The sequence below is a fragment of the Arvicanthis niloticus genome, chromosome 8, assembly GCF_011762505.2.
Source record: "Arvicanthis niloticus isolate mArvNil1 chromosome 8, mArvNil1.pat.X, whole genome shotgun sequence".
Taxonomy (NCBI): Eukaryota; Metazoa; Chordata; class Mammalia; order Rodentia; family Muridae; genus Arvicanthis; species Arvicanthis niloticus.
In genome coordinates, this window is record NC_047665.1 from 10,870,299 (window position 1) to 10,887,684 (window position 17,386).

At 48.7% G+C, this 17,386-nt stretch overlaps 1 protein-coding gene across 3 annotated transcripts in view; it reads left to right on the forward strand.

Annotated features, from left to right (window-relative positions):
• Ror2 (receptor tyrosine kinase like orphan receptor 2) overlaps positions 1-17,386 on the forward strand; it is a 183,637-nt gene that overhangs the window by 158,797 nt on the left and 7,454 nt on the right. For 2 of the 3 annotated variants that reach the window (XM_034510931.2, XM_076939013.1), the window contains 5 exons: positions 1,944-2,231; positions 3,082-3,112; positions 11,410-11,537; positions 15,458-15,772; positions 17,104-17,349. In XM_034510931.2, the coding sequence (XP_034366822.1) occupies positions 1,944-2,231; positions 3,082-3,112; positions 11,410-11,537; positions 15,458-15,772; positions 17,104-17,349 (1,008 nt within the window). The remainder of the gene's footprint in view (positions 1-1,943; positions 2,232-3,081; positions 3,113-11,409; positions 11,538-15,457; positions 15,773-17,103; positions 17,350-17,386) is intronic. The other variant, XR_013112054.1, reaches the window with a different exon arrangement.

A 17,386-nucleotide genomic window follows, 5' to 3' on the forward strand; every position in this document is an offset into this window, starting at 1 on the left:
TGGGGGGAGAAATAGGGGACTGGAGGCTTTGGTTGTACCCCAGACGTCTTAAATGTTGTAGGTCAAGTATGGCAAAAGGCAGCCGTCAAAATTTTATGTTGTTTGTGGGGATGCGTCTAGCCTTGATTTCTGCACCGCAGTATTTCAGCTTTCATTGATCTTTAATCCACCGGAATAATAGACAAAGCAAATAGGTGAAAAGTCAGGAGAGGGACGTGAACTCACAAAGAAGGCTCTATTGTCAGTGACGCCGGTAGCTATGTAAAGATCCAAGAGCTCGGAAGCTATTGAGCACAGGGAAACACAAAAAGTCTCGAGGGAAAAGTGAATCCTGTGAGCAATAATGGCATCCTCAGAGGTCACTATGCCCTGATTTCCATATCCTGTGAGTGCATCTCCTTTCACAGCATAGGGTTTTGGAGGTTCGATGGAGGATTGTAGATGGGGAGATCACCCTGGATTTACAGATGGCCCCTGTGTAACTCAGAGCCGTTATAACAGAGGGACAGAAGGACCAGAGTCTAGAGTAGGAGATATATATGGTGAAGACAAAGAAGCCTTGAGCCATGGAGTAGGGTGGTCCCTGGTGAAGAGCTAAGGCAAACAGATTCGTAGTCAGACTCTTGGTACAGAACCAGCCTCACCAACACCCTGACCTCTCTGTCTCTGTGCTGCTCTGTGTGAGCAGTAACAAACTCGTGTTGTTTTATACTGCGATGTTCTAGCCATCTGTTAAGAATGATAACAGGAAACACGAGCACTTCAGGGAAGACTGCTGCCCTGTAGTTTGTCCACAAGCCTTTAACTGTGTGGACCAGACACAATAGAAATAAAAGTGATGTGCATCTCTAAGGAAGATTATGGAGGTGTGAGGTGTAAAGTAGGAACCTGGGCTGCTCTGCTGTTAGTGTCATGTGGAACTCGGCCCCGACGGGCACCCACCCACCGTACACCTTTCTACGCCAGAGCCCTGTTTCTGAGGAACTGAATAAGGTGATTCAGAATTTAATCAAAGAGGGAAAATGCCCTCAAAGTAGCATCGTGTGCATGATTCCTCATGACTTAGCAGATGTGCTGGGATGTGGTAGTGAGCAGTAGGAAGGTGGAAGGGTGGGTGTGGCAGAGGTCCTATTGCAGAGAAAAGGTAGCAGCCAGTGAACACCTTCCAAGGACTGACACTGTGGCCTAGTTAGTATTGTGGGGTTTGTTTGGAGATCTTCATGCTTAAAGGAGTCTACCAGCCATGCACGGCAGGGTGTGGTTGTCATCCCAACACTCTGGAGTTTGAGATAGGAGTGTGTGGAGTTCAAGTTCAGGTCCAGCCTTGGCTACATGAGACCCTGTCTTTAAAAAAATGAAACAAACAAACAAAAACAAAAAACATCAAAAACTCAAATGGGTTTCAGACAGCAGGGAAGGGCTTCAGTGCACTGTCTAGAGCAAAGCTGTGTATCAGAGAGTCTTCATCCAGGCATGAATCCCAGGGCTGTGGCCAGGACACTAGCATGACCGCTTCAGCCACATGCATTCCATCAGATCTTCTAAAACAGAGTCACCTGCCAAGTGACTCAAACCTGTATCCTAGGCAGGAGGATGGCTATGAGTTAGAGGCCAGTCTGAGCTATGAGCTATGTAATGAGTTCCAGGCCAGCCCAGGCTACACAGTGAGACCTGTCAGAAAAACAGACTCAAACAAAACACAGAACCCAAAACCCAAGTCTAAGACTGCCCAGTACTAACAGTCATGTGACCAGGGACTCTCAAAAGCTGGCTGTGCTCCTCCAGGAGCCATGGCTTGAATTATGGACTCGGTTTGCCCCAGTGTTCTAGAATCTGTTATATGTAAACAAAAAGGGACACCTTCACTCAGGATGGTCATTCAGGAGCCCAGGCCCTTCCTCCTAACCTCACCATGTTTGCTCTCTGTGCCCTATCCCCTGCAGGCTACTTTCTGAATTTTCTGGAGCCGGTCAACAACATCACCATTGTCCAGGGCCAGACAGCAATCCTGCACTGCAAGGTGGCGGGAAATCCACCTCCCAATGTACGGTGGCTGAAGAACGACGCCCCGGTTGTGCAAGAACCACGGAGGGTCATCATCCGGAAGACGGAATATGGCTCTCGGCTGCGGATCCAAGACCTGGACACGACAGACACGGGCTACTACCAGTGTGTGGCTACCAACGGGCTGAAGACCATTACCGCCACTGGGGTTCTGTATGTGCGGCTCGGTGAGTGTGGACAGCAGACGCCCCGTGCTAGCAGATAGCATTCACAGCGCAGAGCGATGGCCATGTTTAGTATTTGTAGCTGAGCATACACAGGTCAGGGAAAAAAAAACCAAAAAAAAAAACCCCAAGAAACTGCCCTAGGGCTTCTCCCCAGGAGCCTGAGAAAGCTAGCTCCTTAGCCTCCTAACTGCTAACAGAAGAAAATGCAGACAGAGCAGCCTGTAAACCCAGGCCACTGAAAAGCATCCCAGACATACAAGATGAGACAGGAAGTGCCCAGCAAGACTATTGCAAGAGGCCAGGCCCTTGGGAGGATGGCCATGCCACAGACAGCAGGGGCCAGAGCCTAGGCCCCATCTGTGGCTCCCCACTACTGGTCAGGACTCGCTCGCTATATGCCTTTTCTGTGCTTCTGCCCCAAGTACACACCGATCCTTCATGTGCCAAGCTGGCCCCACTGAGCAGGAACAGTACTGAGTTTCTGCGCTTGTCACATGGTTCAGCAGGTTTGGTGGCAGAAGTAAATTATCCTCCTTTGACTCAGTACCAAGTAGCATGTTCCTCAGGCCTGTCATCTGGGCTCACGTTAGAGCCAGCTCTTAATGAGCAAAACAGGTTTTGTGGATACAGTTTAGATGAGGAGCAAGGAGCCAGCAGGGACAGGAAAAGCGCCCACACATGCTGCTACATGGAAAGTTCTCATTCTGGGGTGTCTGGTGTCCCCAGTATGGTCTCCTGAGTGGGAGGAGGGCTGAAGCCTGGGGACAGCTGGCCATGGAGGAGCTGCTAGGCTCGCCCGTGTTTGCCACTGGCCACGTTAATAACTTGTCTTTTCGTTTTGTGTCTTTAGGTCCAACGCACAGCCCAAACCACAATTTTCAGTAAGTATGCATCTCCGTCACTTGGCTGGCATCCTGAGGGCTTCTCTTGTGTCAGAGTGCAGGTTTTGAGCCCTAAAACAGCCATGTCTATACCGAGTTTGCTGGAAGCCGGCTGGGAGCCCAGCTGAACAGGCATTTAATTGGAGTTGGGAAACTTACAGTATCATAAAAACAGATGTTAACTGCTTTCAGCCACCATAATTGCACGGGGCAACGAAACGGGATATCTAAGCATGCTCACCAGATTCTCACAGGAATATTTGTGGACGAGGAAGTCATTCTTGTTCTGCAAGCCAGCACCACCAATCTGCAGTTCATATTTTTCTTCTGGTGTTAAAGATTGAACCCAGGGCCCTGCACAGCCTCTGCCAGTGGGTATCCCTTGGTACCTGTGCCTGTACTTTATGGATGTGACCACGGAGCCTCGGGACACCCTCTGCAGCAGGTTCTCAAGATCCCATTAAAGAAGAGGAGTGTTGGTGGGGTCTAGCCTTGGATTTGGGGTTTTGCTTCACAGCAAAACATCACTCTTCTGCAGGCTAGCCATAAAGGGTAGTCTCTGTGCTGCAGCTTGCTAGGTCTCTCGCTGACAGGAGACTTGCTCCTTCCGTCGTCTGACTTTGTGAGTGGGGAATCATCCTGTCCTACGAGGCCCTTTCGGATTTCTCAACAAGACGGAACTTGTTGACCGGTTCCATCTCCACCTGGCCTTGGGACCCACTAAATGATGAATGTGAGGGTTCCAGTGGGAGCGAGGGCGGGGCAGTGGGCGGCTGAGTGGACAGCAGCAGCTGACTCTCCAGGCAGATGGGTGGACTGTTCTGCTGAGAAGGAGCATCCATCTCATTAATAGCTCTTAGTGCTCAGGGTGATTGAGACAGAGAAACGGTCTCGGGTGGGGGTGGGGGTGTGGATGGGAGTGGGGGGAGCGGGGGGATGTGGGGTGGGGGTGGATGGCTTTCGAGAGGCACAAGTCGATTAAAAACTTGAAATATTTCTTTGTTCTTTTCTCATGCTTACACACTTTTATATCATATCAAGTGCTAGTCTATGCTGTTATATACTGTTGTATTACACATTCCTGTTGGAGATGTGGCTGAGTGGTGAAGCACTTAGGAACATGCATGAAGCTCTGGACTCAGCCCCCAGCACCACGAACATAATGCATATATACATGCTAGTATGAGTATTTCCATTAGAATTTCTTTACCTATCATTTAATGACTATTATACTGTACACAGATATTTACCTAGGCAAAATGTGCAAATTTATAGAGCTGTAAAAAACTGATCTCTTCATATACTTAGGTAAAGTGGTAAATTGTTATTTATGTAAAATGTTTCACACTGTTGATTTCCTCTTCATTTTACACGGACTCTGAACGTAGCACATTCGTGGAACTAGCTGGGGACGATACTGTACAGTGCGCTCTCTGGGTCTCATCGTTTCTCCATCATTTTGTCAGCCAGACTAGGTTTCTTAAAGAAGCAGCTAGCATGTGGATATACTTAGGGAAGGACTCTGCTTCCTTTTGCCTTACTATATAATATTATATCCTGTGTGCTAGCCAACCGTTCTTAGGTGTATCATCCATGTCATTGCAGTTGAACCGCACCTGCTTTCTTTTTTTCCCCCCTTTCCGAACTTGGACACAGAGCATGTGACTTCCTCGAATGCAAACAATCTCCACTGTGATTACCCACAGTGCTTCAGTGATACACTCTGACATGTCCCCCAAGACCCCAGGGTAGCAATAACGAGAACAAAAAAAACCCATTCACCTTTGTACATAGTAGCCAGCTTACCCTTGGCCAACCTAAGCCTGAAAATATTAAATGGAAAAATCTACAAACTGTAGAGTTTATAATTGTTAAGTTGTGCCTCATTCTGAGTAGCATGGTAGATTCTCAGGCCACCCAGCCGACTCTTAGGTGGGGTTGAAATCATTCCTCTGTCAGACATATCCACACGATGTACCCTGCCTACCTTGTGGTCACCCAGTGGCCATCTGGTTATTGGATGGACTCTACATAACTGTCACTGTAGAATGTTATTGTTGCTAATTGTGCCTAATTTATAAATTGGTCGTCACCACAGGCATGTGTAAAGGTAAAAAGCCCCAGTATACATAGTGCTGTCTCAGTTTCCTCTCTCCTTAGCATCATGGGACATATTCCCAGTGTGTAAGGAGGGGCTGCTGTACTCAGTGTGCTGAATGGCCATTCACGAGGTTAAGCAAACACATCCGTCCTTACCTTCCATACATGGACTTCCATGCGTGTTCATTTCACCACACTGACGGAGCAATGATGATGTCTCCTTGTGCATGCCCTGATTCCTTGTCACGCTGAGGCCACCTGGGTACACATTTCCGGGAATCCTTTCTTCTTTCTCGCCTGCCTCTATCTTCAGTCCAATTTTTGTTTCCAGTTTTTCTTTATGATTTTTCAGTAAGTCTTGAATCTTGTTTATTGGTCAAATGGAAGTTAACTTTTTATTACCTTTATTTAGTGTACGTGTGGGAGCACTTGTGCTGAGGTCAAAAGACACCTTGGATGAGGTAGTTCTCTTCTTGCATCACGTGGGTCCTGGCGATTAGAACTCAGATAGCCGGGCTTGGAGGCAAGTTCCTTTACTCACTGAACCATGCAGTCAACACCTAGATGGAAATAAAGTTTCCTGTTCCTGGAGCATTCTTGGGCTTTTTGTGTTGTGTCTTATTTTAAAACGTCATCTGCTGTTTAGAGTGGACTAATAATGAATTCACAGGTAAATGGGTGAGGCGTGAGGTCTCAGCTGAATGTTCCTCTCAAGGGCCATGCTTGGTATGTTCTAAAGTAGTCCCCCCACCCCCAACATTTTATTAGGAAGTATTCCAAACATGAAATGCTGAGGGGAGGCGTTTTAGAGTGAGCACCCAGCCCCAACCAAGCTCTCACCATTCTCTCTTCTGGCTTCATTGCCTCTTCCTCCCGTGCCCCACCCATCCATCCGTCTTCTTTCTTTCTTACTTCCCAGTGTGCTGCAGATAGCCTCACCTATCCGGAAACACTTCAGTGTGGATACAGGGTGTTTACAGCTAATGACGGACACCTGTGTCTTTATAGTTCCCTTCTCAGATATAAAGGTAACAGTAGCTTTCACGTGCTAACATTCTCCTAGAGATTTCCTGTTGTGGCATGATGTCACAGAATTAGAATGCTAGGGTGAGTTACTCTTTTAACTTGGTGCTGGAGTAATCTGACTCTGTGCTGGCAGGTGACTCTGAAGGTCGTCAGTCCATTGTTAAATTGCCAAATGAGAACTGCTAGAGCCAGGCCTCTTAGGTTTGTAATCCCTGTTATGTGGGAAGCTAAGGCAGGAGGAATGAAAGTTCAAGGCTAGCCTGGGTTACAGAATGAGTTTAGGGCTAACCTGGGCAACTTTGTGAGACTCTGTGCTGGGAACAAAAGAGATAGAGCCCTTACCTAGCATTCTCAAGGCCTAAGGTTCATGTCAAGATACAATACACAAAATGATGAATAAACAGAACAAACACTAAAATTTGTGTGTATTGTCTGAGAGCATAGCTCAACAGTAGAAGTGTTAGCATCCAAAACACCTGAGGTCAAGCCACAGCACCAAAAACTTGCATCTGTTTATAGAATACAACACGATGTCTTGATACATTTATATGTTGTGGAATGACCTAATCAGGCCAATTAGTATATGCATCATCTCACATAATTATCATTTTTTTGTGATGAGAACAGGTAAGATCTCTCTGTTCACACTTGTTAATTATACAGTACATTGTTTTTAACCCATTGGACCCTAAACAAGTTGCTTGGGCTCGGCTTATCTCATGCCTGACTGAAATCTCTCAATTGTGCTCCTCATCCCCTCAAGGCTGTTTGGCTCCGGTCTCTGGTGGCCGCCGTAGGTGGACGAGAACTGTCTTTGGTAACATCCCTGTGGACTGAAGTCACAGGCCATGGCCTTTCTGTAGCTATGACTTTGTTTTTCCTATTGATTTTGACTGTCTCAGATGAGTCTGCATAGTGATTTCTCTGGAAGTAAAGCAAAATAGTGAGCTTAATGCAGTAAAGAATCCCTTAGTTCTCCGTGTGCTTTAGGAGTGACCAGTCTGTCCTGCTCTGTGGCTCCTTTCATGGCACTGTTTCCTTGGCAGAGAGACCTAGCCTCCCTGGCTGTCTTTGGTCAATTGGTGTCCTGTAGGTGGATGGCAAGCGAGGCGGTGACTGACAAAGAGGCTGAGTTCATCCTATGTGATGGTCCTCACACAGAAAAGCAACTGTCTGTCTCATGCTCTCTCCCTGTTTTTTGCCTTTAGAACACATGTTAGTGCTGGCAGCCTGCAGCTTCTGCTGCTGTGCAATGGGAGGCTGATGGTTGTCCTGGGTCCTTAAGGGATTTACTGCCATCCTTCCATTTGCCTTCAGTTGATGGTGAAGAGGGTATGTGTAGAGAAGAGAGGGTGGCACCGCCCTTTCTTATAGGCTCACTCAGGTTGGGGCAATGCCCAGGGGATTATGCATGCCTGATGCTTCCTATGTATGACTGGGTTCCTTTCTGCTGTTTTAACTTAGCAATGGCTCATGTTCACTGTAATTGGTTCATGTATTCCATACTAGAAACAGTTAGGCACGATGTGGCGATGCCCAGAGCCTCTGCATTAAGGCCCCTCCCTCCTGCTGTTGTCCTCTCCCAATCTTTGGGTACATGGGTAAGTGACACACTGCTTCAAGAAAGTGCCCTGTGCTCCTGAGCAGTTAAAAGTTAAGCTAATTCTTGGTATTTCAAAAGTCACTGTCCTTGGCACCGTGTCTTAAACCCTCTTATTTTCTGACTTTCTTGGCCACCAAACATGTCCACAACTGCCACCCTGTTATCCAGTTGCATGTTTGTGTCCCCGGAATCTCCATAGCCAAGTTCACCTTACCTGCCGGTCTGCAGACCCAGGATCTCTGTTGTATAATGAGTGCCTGTTTCTCTGTGTCTGGCTCACAGTCAGGTGCACCTCCAAGTGCCCAAGAAGGATGCCATTGGTGGTCCCTGCAGCTCTCCCACTGTTATTAAGGAGACCGTTCTTAACTCCAGTTCAGGTTTTAGCCTAGTTAAAGGGAAAGAACAGGATAAAAACTATTTAAATTGCCACTGACAAGCCAGTGACTAAAGATTACTTGAGGAGAAGCCAAGCCGCCTTATTGCAAGGAACATTCTCCAAAAAAGACTGATTTAGCATTTGGCATTAAAGCTTAAACCACCCGTCCCCTCAGAGGTTCAACTCAACCTCAAGTGCTTAAAGGAGAGACACTGGTCTTAATTTTTAATTCAAAGCCACCTTGTTACAATAGGAAGTATAACTCTTAGGGCCTTGGGGGATGACTCTATGGGTAAAAGTGCTTGCTGGGCAAGCATGAGAACCTGAGTTCAAATCCCCAGCCTCCATGTGAAAACCAGACAAGGTGGTGTGTGTTTCTGTAACCTATTGCTCTTACAGGGATGGAAGGTGGGGATAGGAAGATCTCCAAAGCTGATAGATCAGCTAGTCTAGAATATACAGTAGTGGACAGCAGAGACCACACCCCTGCCCCATCCCAAACAAGGTGGAGGATGAAGATATGCCCACATTCACACACAGGAGTACACACACACATACACAGAAAGAGAGGCACTCCTCTTTAAATCCCATAGTGAATAAAAATTGTGTCTTAATGCTTAAGTCTGTGTTGCCTAAAATGAGGGATGTTACGTGACAATAGCTGTAATGTCTGGGTATTAAATCATATTCCAATTCCTTTAATGGTCTGCGTAACAGATCCCCTCCCCCCTCACAGACACTAAGCGACTGCTGGTGCAGTTGCTCTCTAATCTTGATTGTTCCTTGACCTTCTGTGACTTTTTTCCTCTTAGGATTCCCCCTTTGGGGACCTTTCTTGACAGGAGAGGCTGTGGGGCTTGCTTCCTATTTGTAGGGCCCTGCCTCATGTTCTTTGGAGCCTCCGATTCCTCCTAGTTATGTCTCTTTACCCCATAGCTCTAACCCATTTGTCTCCTTTTCTGGCTCTAGCTTCTCCTAGTAGCTGTTTTCCTTTCCAGCTTCCAGTGTGTCCAGGCTCTGGTCTGTACCTGGCTGCAGCAGGTAGAGCAGGGTGTTGAGTCTGGCTCCACATACCTCTGAGGATCTTGTGGGTGGTGAGAACACATTCTTTCAGGAGCCTGACTTACAGGCCTAGGCGCATATCAGAGGCTCATTCTTGGAACAACCCCCCACCTCCCGCTCCATTGCTGTGCCTCCTCACACAGCAGCCCTGAAAACTGCTGTACCCCGCTAGAGGTGCCTCCTTCGAGGAGTCTTGGGCTGTTGAGAGAGATGCCTAGTTTTCATTGTCAAGGAATGAAACATTGAAGGGATTAGAATCACCATGGAAATTGATAGCAATATATCCAGGAGGGGATTTCTAGAAAGGTTTACTTGGGACTCAATGATCTTCCTTGAATGTGGGCAACAGCATCCATCCCTTGGAAGATGGAAGCAAGCCCATCATCGCTCTTGTCTGACTGTAGATACAATGTATCTACATTTATCACTCTGGTCAGGCTATAGATACAATGTACCTACATTCATCATACTTGTCTGGCTGTAGATACAATGTATCTACATTCATCACTCTTGTCTGACAGTAGATACAATGTATCCAGTTGTCTCCTGCTCCTGTGCCATCATTTACTTTTGCCGCTGCATAATGGACAGAACCCTCTAACCATGAGCCAGAATAAACCCTTCCCTCTTTAAGCTGCTGTTATCAGATATTTTATCACAGCTGTGACTTCTAGAAAGGTCAGGCTGTGGAGAAAGGAGAACAGACTTCCATCCTGACCCCTCTCCAGCCCCTATGTGTGCCAGCATCATCTGTGTTATCCACACAGCAGACTCCAGGTCGCACATTGGAGTGTCCTGTGTATAGTCCAACGTGGTGCCAGTCTCTCAGGGACAGACCTTTGGAGTGCCCTCAGTTGCCATGGAGAAGGCAGGGGGCATCCACATGTGCTGCCTTTGTTCTTCTCAAAGACTGTCCCCAGCATTTCAGTGCTGGCACACACCTCATGGATTATTAAAATTAATTAATAATTTAAAATTATTACAATCTTTGTTTACAAATAAGGGTACCCATGAGGGAATGCCAGTCTCTGATGTAGCTCAAGAGTGAGACGTATGTTAGATGTGCAACATCCTCATGTTAGAGACCTATGAATGAACACCTCGTGTTTACTTCACCTCATCTGTAAGAAATCGTCCCAGGGCCAGAATGGTGGTACATACCTTTGCTCCTAGCAGTGGGAGACAGAGGCAGGCCTATCCCTGTGAATTTGAGGCCAGCCTGGTGTACATAGCGAGTTCCAGCCAGAGCTACACAGTGAGATCCTGTCTTAAAAGAAAAAGTCTGTCCATGCTTGGCACTTTCTTAAGGGGTCCAGGTTTTTTTAAAGCAACCAGTAAGTTGTTAAACATCTGTGTTAGGTTTGCAGCAAGCCTGGTCAGAAGTTAGTGTCCCCTCTTGCTGTCCTCTTACTACATGGCCACTAATGGAGCCCGTATCAACAGTCCATCATGAGCTGAATTGAGCAATGTGCATTAGGGTTCATTTTGAGTTTCCCTCTCTATGGGTTTATGCTGACATATCCAGCACGATGTCATCATTTCTAGAAGTTTCCAGCCCTCAGACTCCTCTGAGGAACTCAGATCCATCTTCTTCCCTCTTAGCAGTCTGGGATCTGGTTACTGCCTCTGGACTTTGCCTTTTCTGGAGCATTGCGGAGTCAGAGCTGCACGCACAGTGCAGAGCTTTTCAGATGGGCTCATTGCCCCGTCGGCAGCACCCACATCCTTCCCCTGACTTGTGTCCTGTTGTATGGAACCACCACTGTTTATCTGTGCATCTGGTTGCTTCCAAAGTTGGGCAATAAGAAAAAAGCTGCTATGGGATGGTTTTCATGCTGATGGAATTTTTGGACCAAGTAAAAAAGAAATGCTGGCCTGCCAAGTGTGGTGATGGAATGCCAGCACTTGGGAGGCTGAGGCAGGATGGCCCCTCAGAGTACACAGCCAGACTAGAACACAGAATGAGTTCAGATTTAGCGTGACTAAATAGAATGGCCCTGTCACTGAACTAAACAAACAAAGCAGAATAAAACCAAAACATTGATGGCTTGTAAAATTCTGGATCAAAAACACTTCATGGGCTATTTTTCCTCAGCACAGTCACTCACGGAGGTTTGAATGTCTTTCCAGGGATGATGATCAGGAAGATGGCTTCTGCCAGCCTTACCGAGGGATTGCTTGTGCACGCTTCATCGGGAACCGGACTATTTATGTGGACTCCCTCCAGATGCAGGGGGAGATTGAAAACCGAATCACAGGTAGGAGCACACAGCCCCCTTGGGGTACAGCAAGTGCCTTCTGTGGAGCTACCACTCTGGTGCTTTACCAGTTAGTGGCACAGACTGTCAGGCTCTCTAACATCTCTTATAGTAGGAAATAAGAGATCTTTCTCAGAAGTGGCTGCTTTTGCGCGTGTGTTCTGCCCTAAAACATCTCCAGTGTTTTAAGTTAGTGTGTTAGTCCTTTATCCCCCTGTACAATAATGAGATATTCAAAATTAAACACTTCATAAAGAAACGTTTCTTTGGCTCACAGCTTCAAGGCTGAGACCCCCAAGCTACATGGCACCAGCCCATTGAGGCCTCTTTGGCTTCACCATGTCATACTGGGAGCCATCCTGGTGGGAGCCCATCTGAGAAGGGGCAACCACTGGGCAAGACAGGAAGCTGCAAGGCAGACCTGTAAGGGAGCAGGGCAGACCTGTTCTTTCTCGTCAACCTTATGAGAACAGAGCCTGTCCCATAAAAACTGCTTCAATCTATTCTAAGGATGGCGCTTAGCAACCATCCACTATACCCTGTCCCCAAAGTTACCTCCAACTCTCAGCACCACCAGATGGAGAAGAGAACACAAGATCCCTAAAGGACAGGCCATATATATACCACAGTTAGCAAGTGCAGATGTTTGGAATAAACACACACACACACACACACACACACACACACACACACCCACCCTGGCCAGGCTGGACATGTTGTGGGCACTGGCATCACCATCACACTGACTCTGCTTGAGAGCTTGCCCTATATTTCCTGGACATTGGTGTCACCTGTGTGCCTTGCCTGATCCACATGTGCACAGTCTGGTACCAGCTGCTTGGGAAGGAAGACTGTGAGTGCCGGGCAGAGGGGATACTGCAGTGAATGAGGCCCAGGCCTTAGCTTCCAGAGAACAAAGCCAGGGTTCCAAGACCTGGTTCTGGGTCTGTGTGGTGAAGTTGGTCAGACAGGAAGTAAAGATGCTCTCCTCAGTCTCTTCAGGAGTTTTCTGGCTGGCTGTGAGGTTTCAGCATCCCAACTGGGGCCCCTTGATGGGGGGTTTTATTAGAAGAAGCTTTAGGAAGAAAATCAGTTAGAGTCTTGTACCCCACCACTACCTCCAAGCAGGATGTCTTCCTTCCCAGACTCTGAAAGAGACCAGCAGAGTTATGGGGGGTGGGGCTCAGGTTCCAGCTTCTCTCTTTCATAGAATGCTAATTGGTGCTATTGGCCAGGCTTTATATTAGAATCAGTGATTGCTCAGAGGGGGCATGGTAGAGCCTTGACCTGGCAGTGGCGTGGCCTGGAATGAAGATCAAGCGGAAAGACGCCATTGTTGACATGACCTCGTAACTTCGGTTGAGTTCATGATCACAGCAGAGCCTGCGTGAGCTGTGTAAACTACGTAGGTGAGGAGCAGAGGCTGGTGGGAAGGCTCTGTGAGTGGTTTGGTGCTCTTACTGCAACATGTTTTAATGTCACCTTGTACAACAGGTGTTGTACAGCCTTGGGTTCGGTGACAAACATGCTTCGTGCTGTGACTTAGTACAGGCGGAGCCAATCTAATCCTTCAACAGCAGAATCCAGTAGGCTTTGAGTCACAGAACCAACATGGCCCCACAGAGGAGCTCATTTCGCACCAGCTTGACTGGCTCAGCATGCAGGAGCTCTTTCATGCACAGATATATTGAAAATGTGATATGAAATCACCTTAAGACCACATGGATGAGGCTGGTGTGAATTTTGAAATTTGGGTTCCCTCCCCAAAGATCTCAGTACACGTGTGTGTGCACATGTTTTAAAATATGGGAGCATCCCCAAGCCAGAAATTCTTCCGGTCTCTTCCGCAGAGCTGGTGGGTTATGGGGAATAGCGCTCACCTTTCATAAGGCAGCATGCTTGGATTTGTCTCCTTGGTTTGAATTCATTAGCGCCAAGGTTATAGTTTAGTTAGGACCCGTGGGACAAGCCACGTGCCTGGCATCCTTGAGTTAGTCTTCAAAATACCACCCACAGACTCCAGGAAGAATTTGACTTTCTGCTAATTGGCAAACACTGCCTAGCACAAGGTTAACCTGCAGTTATTTCTTCCTCCTTCCCTTAATGGGTCAGAGAAGGAACCAGAGAGCCGGGATGCCCAAGCAGCTTGGCTTTACCAGTTTGGACAGAAAGGCATGAAGTGAGCCGTGGAAGTGTAGGTCTGCGGTCTGCACTAAACACTTGGAAAACAAGGCAGGAGGGATGTTGCTTACTGGCTTGCTCAGCTTGTTCATAGTACCCAGGGCCAGCAGCCCAAGGGAGGTACCACCCACAATAGGCTGGGCCCTCCCCCATCAATCACTAATTAAGAAAATTCCCTACAGGCCTTGCCTACGGCCTGATCTCATGGAGGCATTTTCTTAATTGAGGTTTCCTTCTCTCTGATGACTTTAGCTTGTGTCAAGTTGATGTTAATGCTAGGCAGCACATCTCAACAGCATGGCAGTGTTCTGTGTGGAGATTGGCCAATGGGTGACATTCAGGGGATAGGAAAGGTGAGCGGCAGGAGCTGTGGAAGCACCTTCCCCGCCTAGAGCTGATTTTTGGTAACAGTCCTCAAATGCGGAAATTGGAGTCCTGTAAATACAGCTGTGGCATTGCGAGCTGGTTTCCTGGAGGCAGTACTGACTTTGCCTTTCTTAGACCTTACTTGCCTGGCATCAAGGCTGACTTTTCTGGGAAAAAAAAATCCTGGACACATTGTCTTTGATTTGGGGGGGGGGGGGGAGAGGTATGATTTCTAGCCTGGGGCTAGCTAGTCCTGAGTGCCACACACATCCCACCCATATTTTAGGTACAGTGTGAAAGTTCATCTATAGATGTAGTCTCAACAAATCACTCTACAGATAGGGGCCCACAAAGGATTGAAGGACCAGTTGTTTTATACAGTAAATCAGAGTGGGCTGGAACCCAGACTCAACAGTTGCAGTTAGGGTCTGGGCTTGTATCCTGGGACTAAATGGCTGTCAGCAGTGCCACCTGCTGGTTATATCTGGTAGTGCATACCCCAGGGCCCCAGCCTCTGGATTTTGCAGCTTTCACAGTGTCTGCAGGGTGCTTAGGTAGAGGAACCTGATTCCTTCAGTTCTCCCGTCTTATTGGATACCTAATCCCCACTCTGACCTTCCCAGTCCTCCACGCACATCCTTTACCAACTGGGCTGTCTACCTGGGCCTCTCAGGGTACCTGGTGACCTAGAAGACCCCCAGTTAAATCGCTCCTCTTCCTTGCTGTGTCCTAAGCCCTCCAAGATCAGACTGTGTAAAACCCCATGCTGTAGAACCCACGCACAGATTAGATCCTCAGGAGATAAGCTCTGGAGCGAGTGTTAGGTGGGGCGAGGCAAGGTCTCCAGGGCTGGAATGAGGTCGAGAAATGGGGTACAGGGCTCAGGGTAGCCGCAGGAGTGGAGGGGTAGGGAGTCAGGGTTGTAGAGTGAGGCATTGATGCTGCTAAGGTTTGGGCAAAGAACAGAAGTGCCAGGCGCTTAGAGTTGTAACTGCTAGCGTGTAGGGTGTGGGTCAGAATTTCTCAGAAGCTGTGTGTCTGGAATAAGATAATGGGGGTGTGGGACAGTCTCAGATGGGCACCCAAGTCAGGGGTTGGAGCTCAGAGAAAGGGATGATTGGTGATGGGTTGTCAGGAGGCCAGATAGATGTGTCACTAGTGCCTGGAAACCCAGAAGAGAGGATGGAATGAGAGCTCTCTTTAGTAGGGGTGAAGTTGAGGGGGTGGAGAAGATCAAGGTTCAAGGGTAGGGGCTTCAGGGTTTGTAGTCTAGTAAGAGCAGGGTTGAGGGGTGGGACAGATAAGAGAAGGCGGGGTATCTGCGCAGGGGCTGGGCTTGAGCTGTCTACCGCTCACAGGCTTCTTTTCTGCAGCTGCCTTCACCATGATTGGCACCTCCACGCACCTGTCAGACCAGTGCTCACAGTTTGCCATCCCATCCTTCTGCCACTTCGTATTCCCTCTGTGCGACGCGCGTTCCCGGGCGCCCAAGCCGCGGGAGCTGTGCCGGGACGAATGTGAGGTGTTGGAGAATGACCTGTGCCGCCAGGAGTACACCATCGCCCGCTCCAACCCGCTCATCCTCATGCGACTCCAGCTGCCCAAGTGCGAAGCGCTGCCCATGCCCGAGAGCCCGGATGCTGCGAACTGCATGCGCATCGGGATCCCCGCTGAGAGGCTGGGTCGCTGTGAGTGTCCTGAGGGTGCAGAGCTGAGCAAACACACCTCTACTGGTCCTTAAGGTCTCTGTGCCCTATTAAGCAGGGCCTTGTCTCTTGCCAGAGCCTACAGCGCAGTCTTAGGGAAGCCCTCTAGTGGTTGGGTGGTTAACCTGCGCCAGGCTCTCTCGAGCTGGACCCTTCCCTTGTCTGGGTCCATTCATTTCCTTGAACCTGGGATTTCCAAAGCGAGTGATCCTGGTTCACACTGCAATCCATGTTGGGACCCCCAGCTTATTTAATGGTCTCCAGGCTCCTGAGCCCCCAAGGATTCCTAGCACTGGACAACTTTCAGGAGCTCAGCAAGCCCCTAACATGCATCCCTGGAGAAGGGAATCTGGGCCGAGCAGCTTTCCTGGGTGCCTGCCCGTGGAACATTTGATCTCAAAGATAGGGACTATTCCATTCTTCTGAGCCTGAGATCTAGGCGTGGCCTCTTTGAATCTGCACAGGACAAAGGCATGTGCTCCGTCTTCCCTCCATGGCAGAATGCCGCATGGATCCCCATCTTCCCTATGCCTGTGGGTTGGAGGTTGTAGTCAGGTCCACGAGCCCTGGCAGGTGGACAGAGGCCAGTCAGGGTAGGTCTAGCATGGCTCTGTCAACAACACTGAAGACTGCAGGAGTGTTTCCACAATAGATAGGAAGACCCAGGCCTGAGGCTTCTTTCCTGTAGACTCCAAGGATATCCGATAGCAGCAGTTCATCTGGGTGTTCCAGAAGTGGGCAACTCCTTACATTACTGAGCTGGTGAAGTTGCATGAAGCCTGAGTTAAGATTTAGATGTGTTGTAGGACAGAGTTTGCAGTAAACACATGTAAAGCTTAGCAGACATATCCCAAGTTCTAACTCCTCTATGGAGGCGGGACAACATGTGTTCTCACATGTGGCTGAGCCAGACTAGGCAGCAAACAGCCTCGTGGGTACAGGACCAGGCCCAGGACTTGCCCCAGATGCTTGTGCCATTCCATTTTGCTTTTAGAACAGGCTGCTGTTGGCATCAGCATCCCTGCCTGGGTGGTTGAATGTGGGTACTTGGTGGGTCTCATATGTGACCTTAGGGCTGCAGCATCTATAGTAGGCTTCGTTCCTATTTGTGTCCCTGCTGCACCTTCCGTGTCACTGGTGGACCTGGGACTTGATTTGGTCCCTCTAGTGCTACCCCTCAGGCCATCTGTAAAACCCCAGGAGGCAGGTGGCTCTGTTGTCCCTTTCTGAAAACCCTAAGGGCAGGAGGGCTCTGCATACAGGTTTGCCAGTATCCCCGGATGCTCAGGCCCCTAACTCTCTATTTCTCTCAGACCACCAGTGCTACAACGGCTCTGGCGCTGACTACAGGGGAATGGCCAGTACCACCAAGTCAGGCCACCAGTGTCAGCCTTGGGCTCTGCAGCACCCCCACAGCCATCGCCTGTCCAGCTCAGAGTTCCCAGAGCTGGGAGGAGGCCACGCCTACTGCCGGAACCCCGGGGGCCAGATGGAAGGCCCGTGGTGCTTTACACAGAATAAAAACGTACGCGTGGAACTGTGTGACGTACCCCCATGTAGTATGTATTCTCTCTATATATACACATATATTTAAAT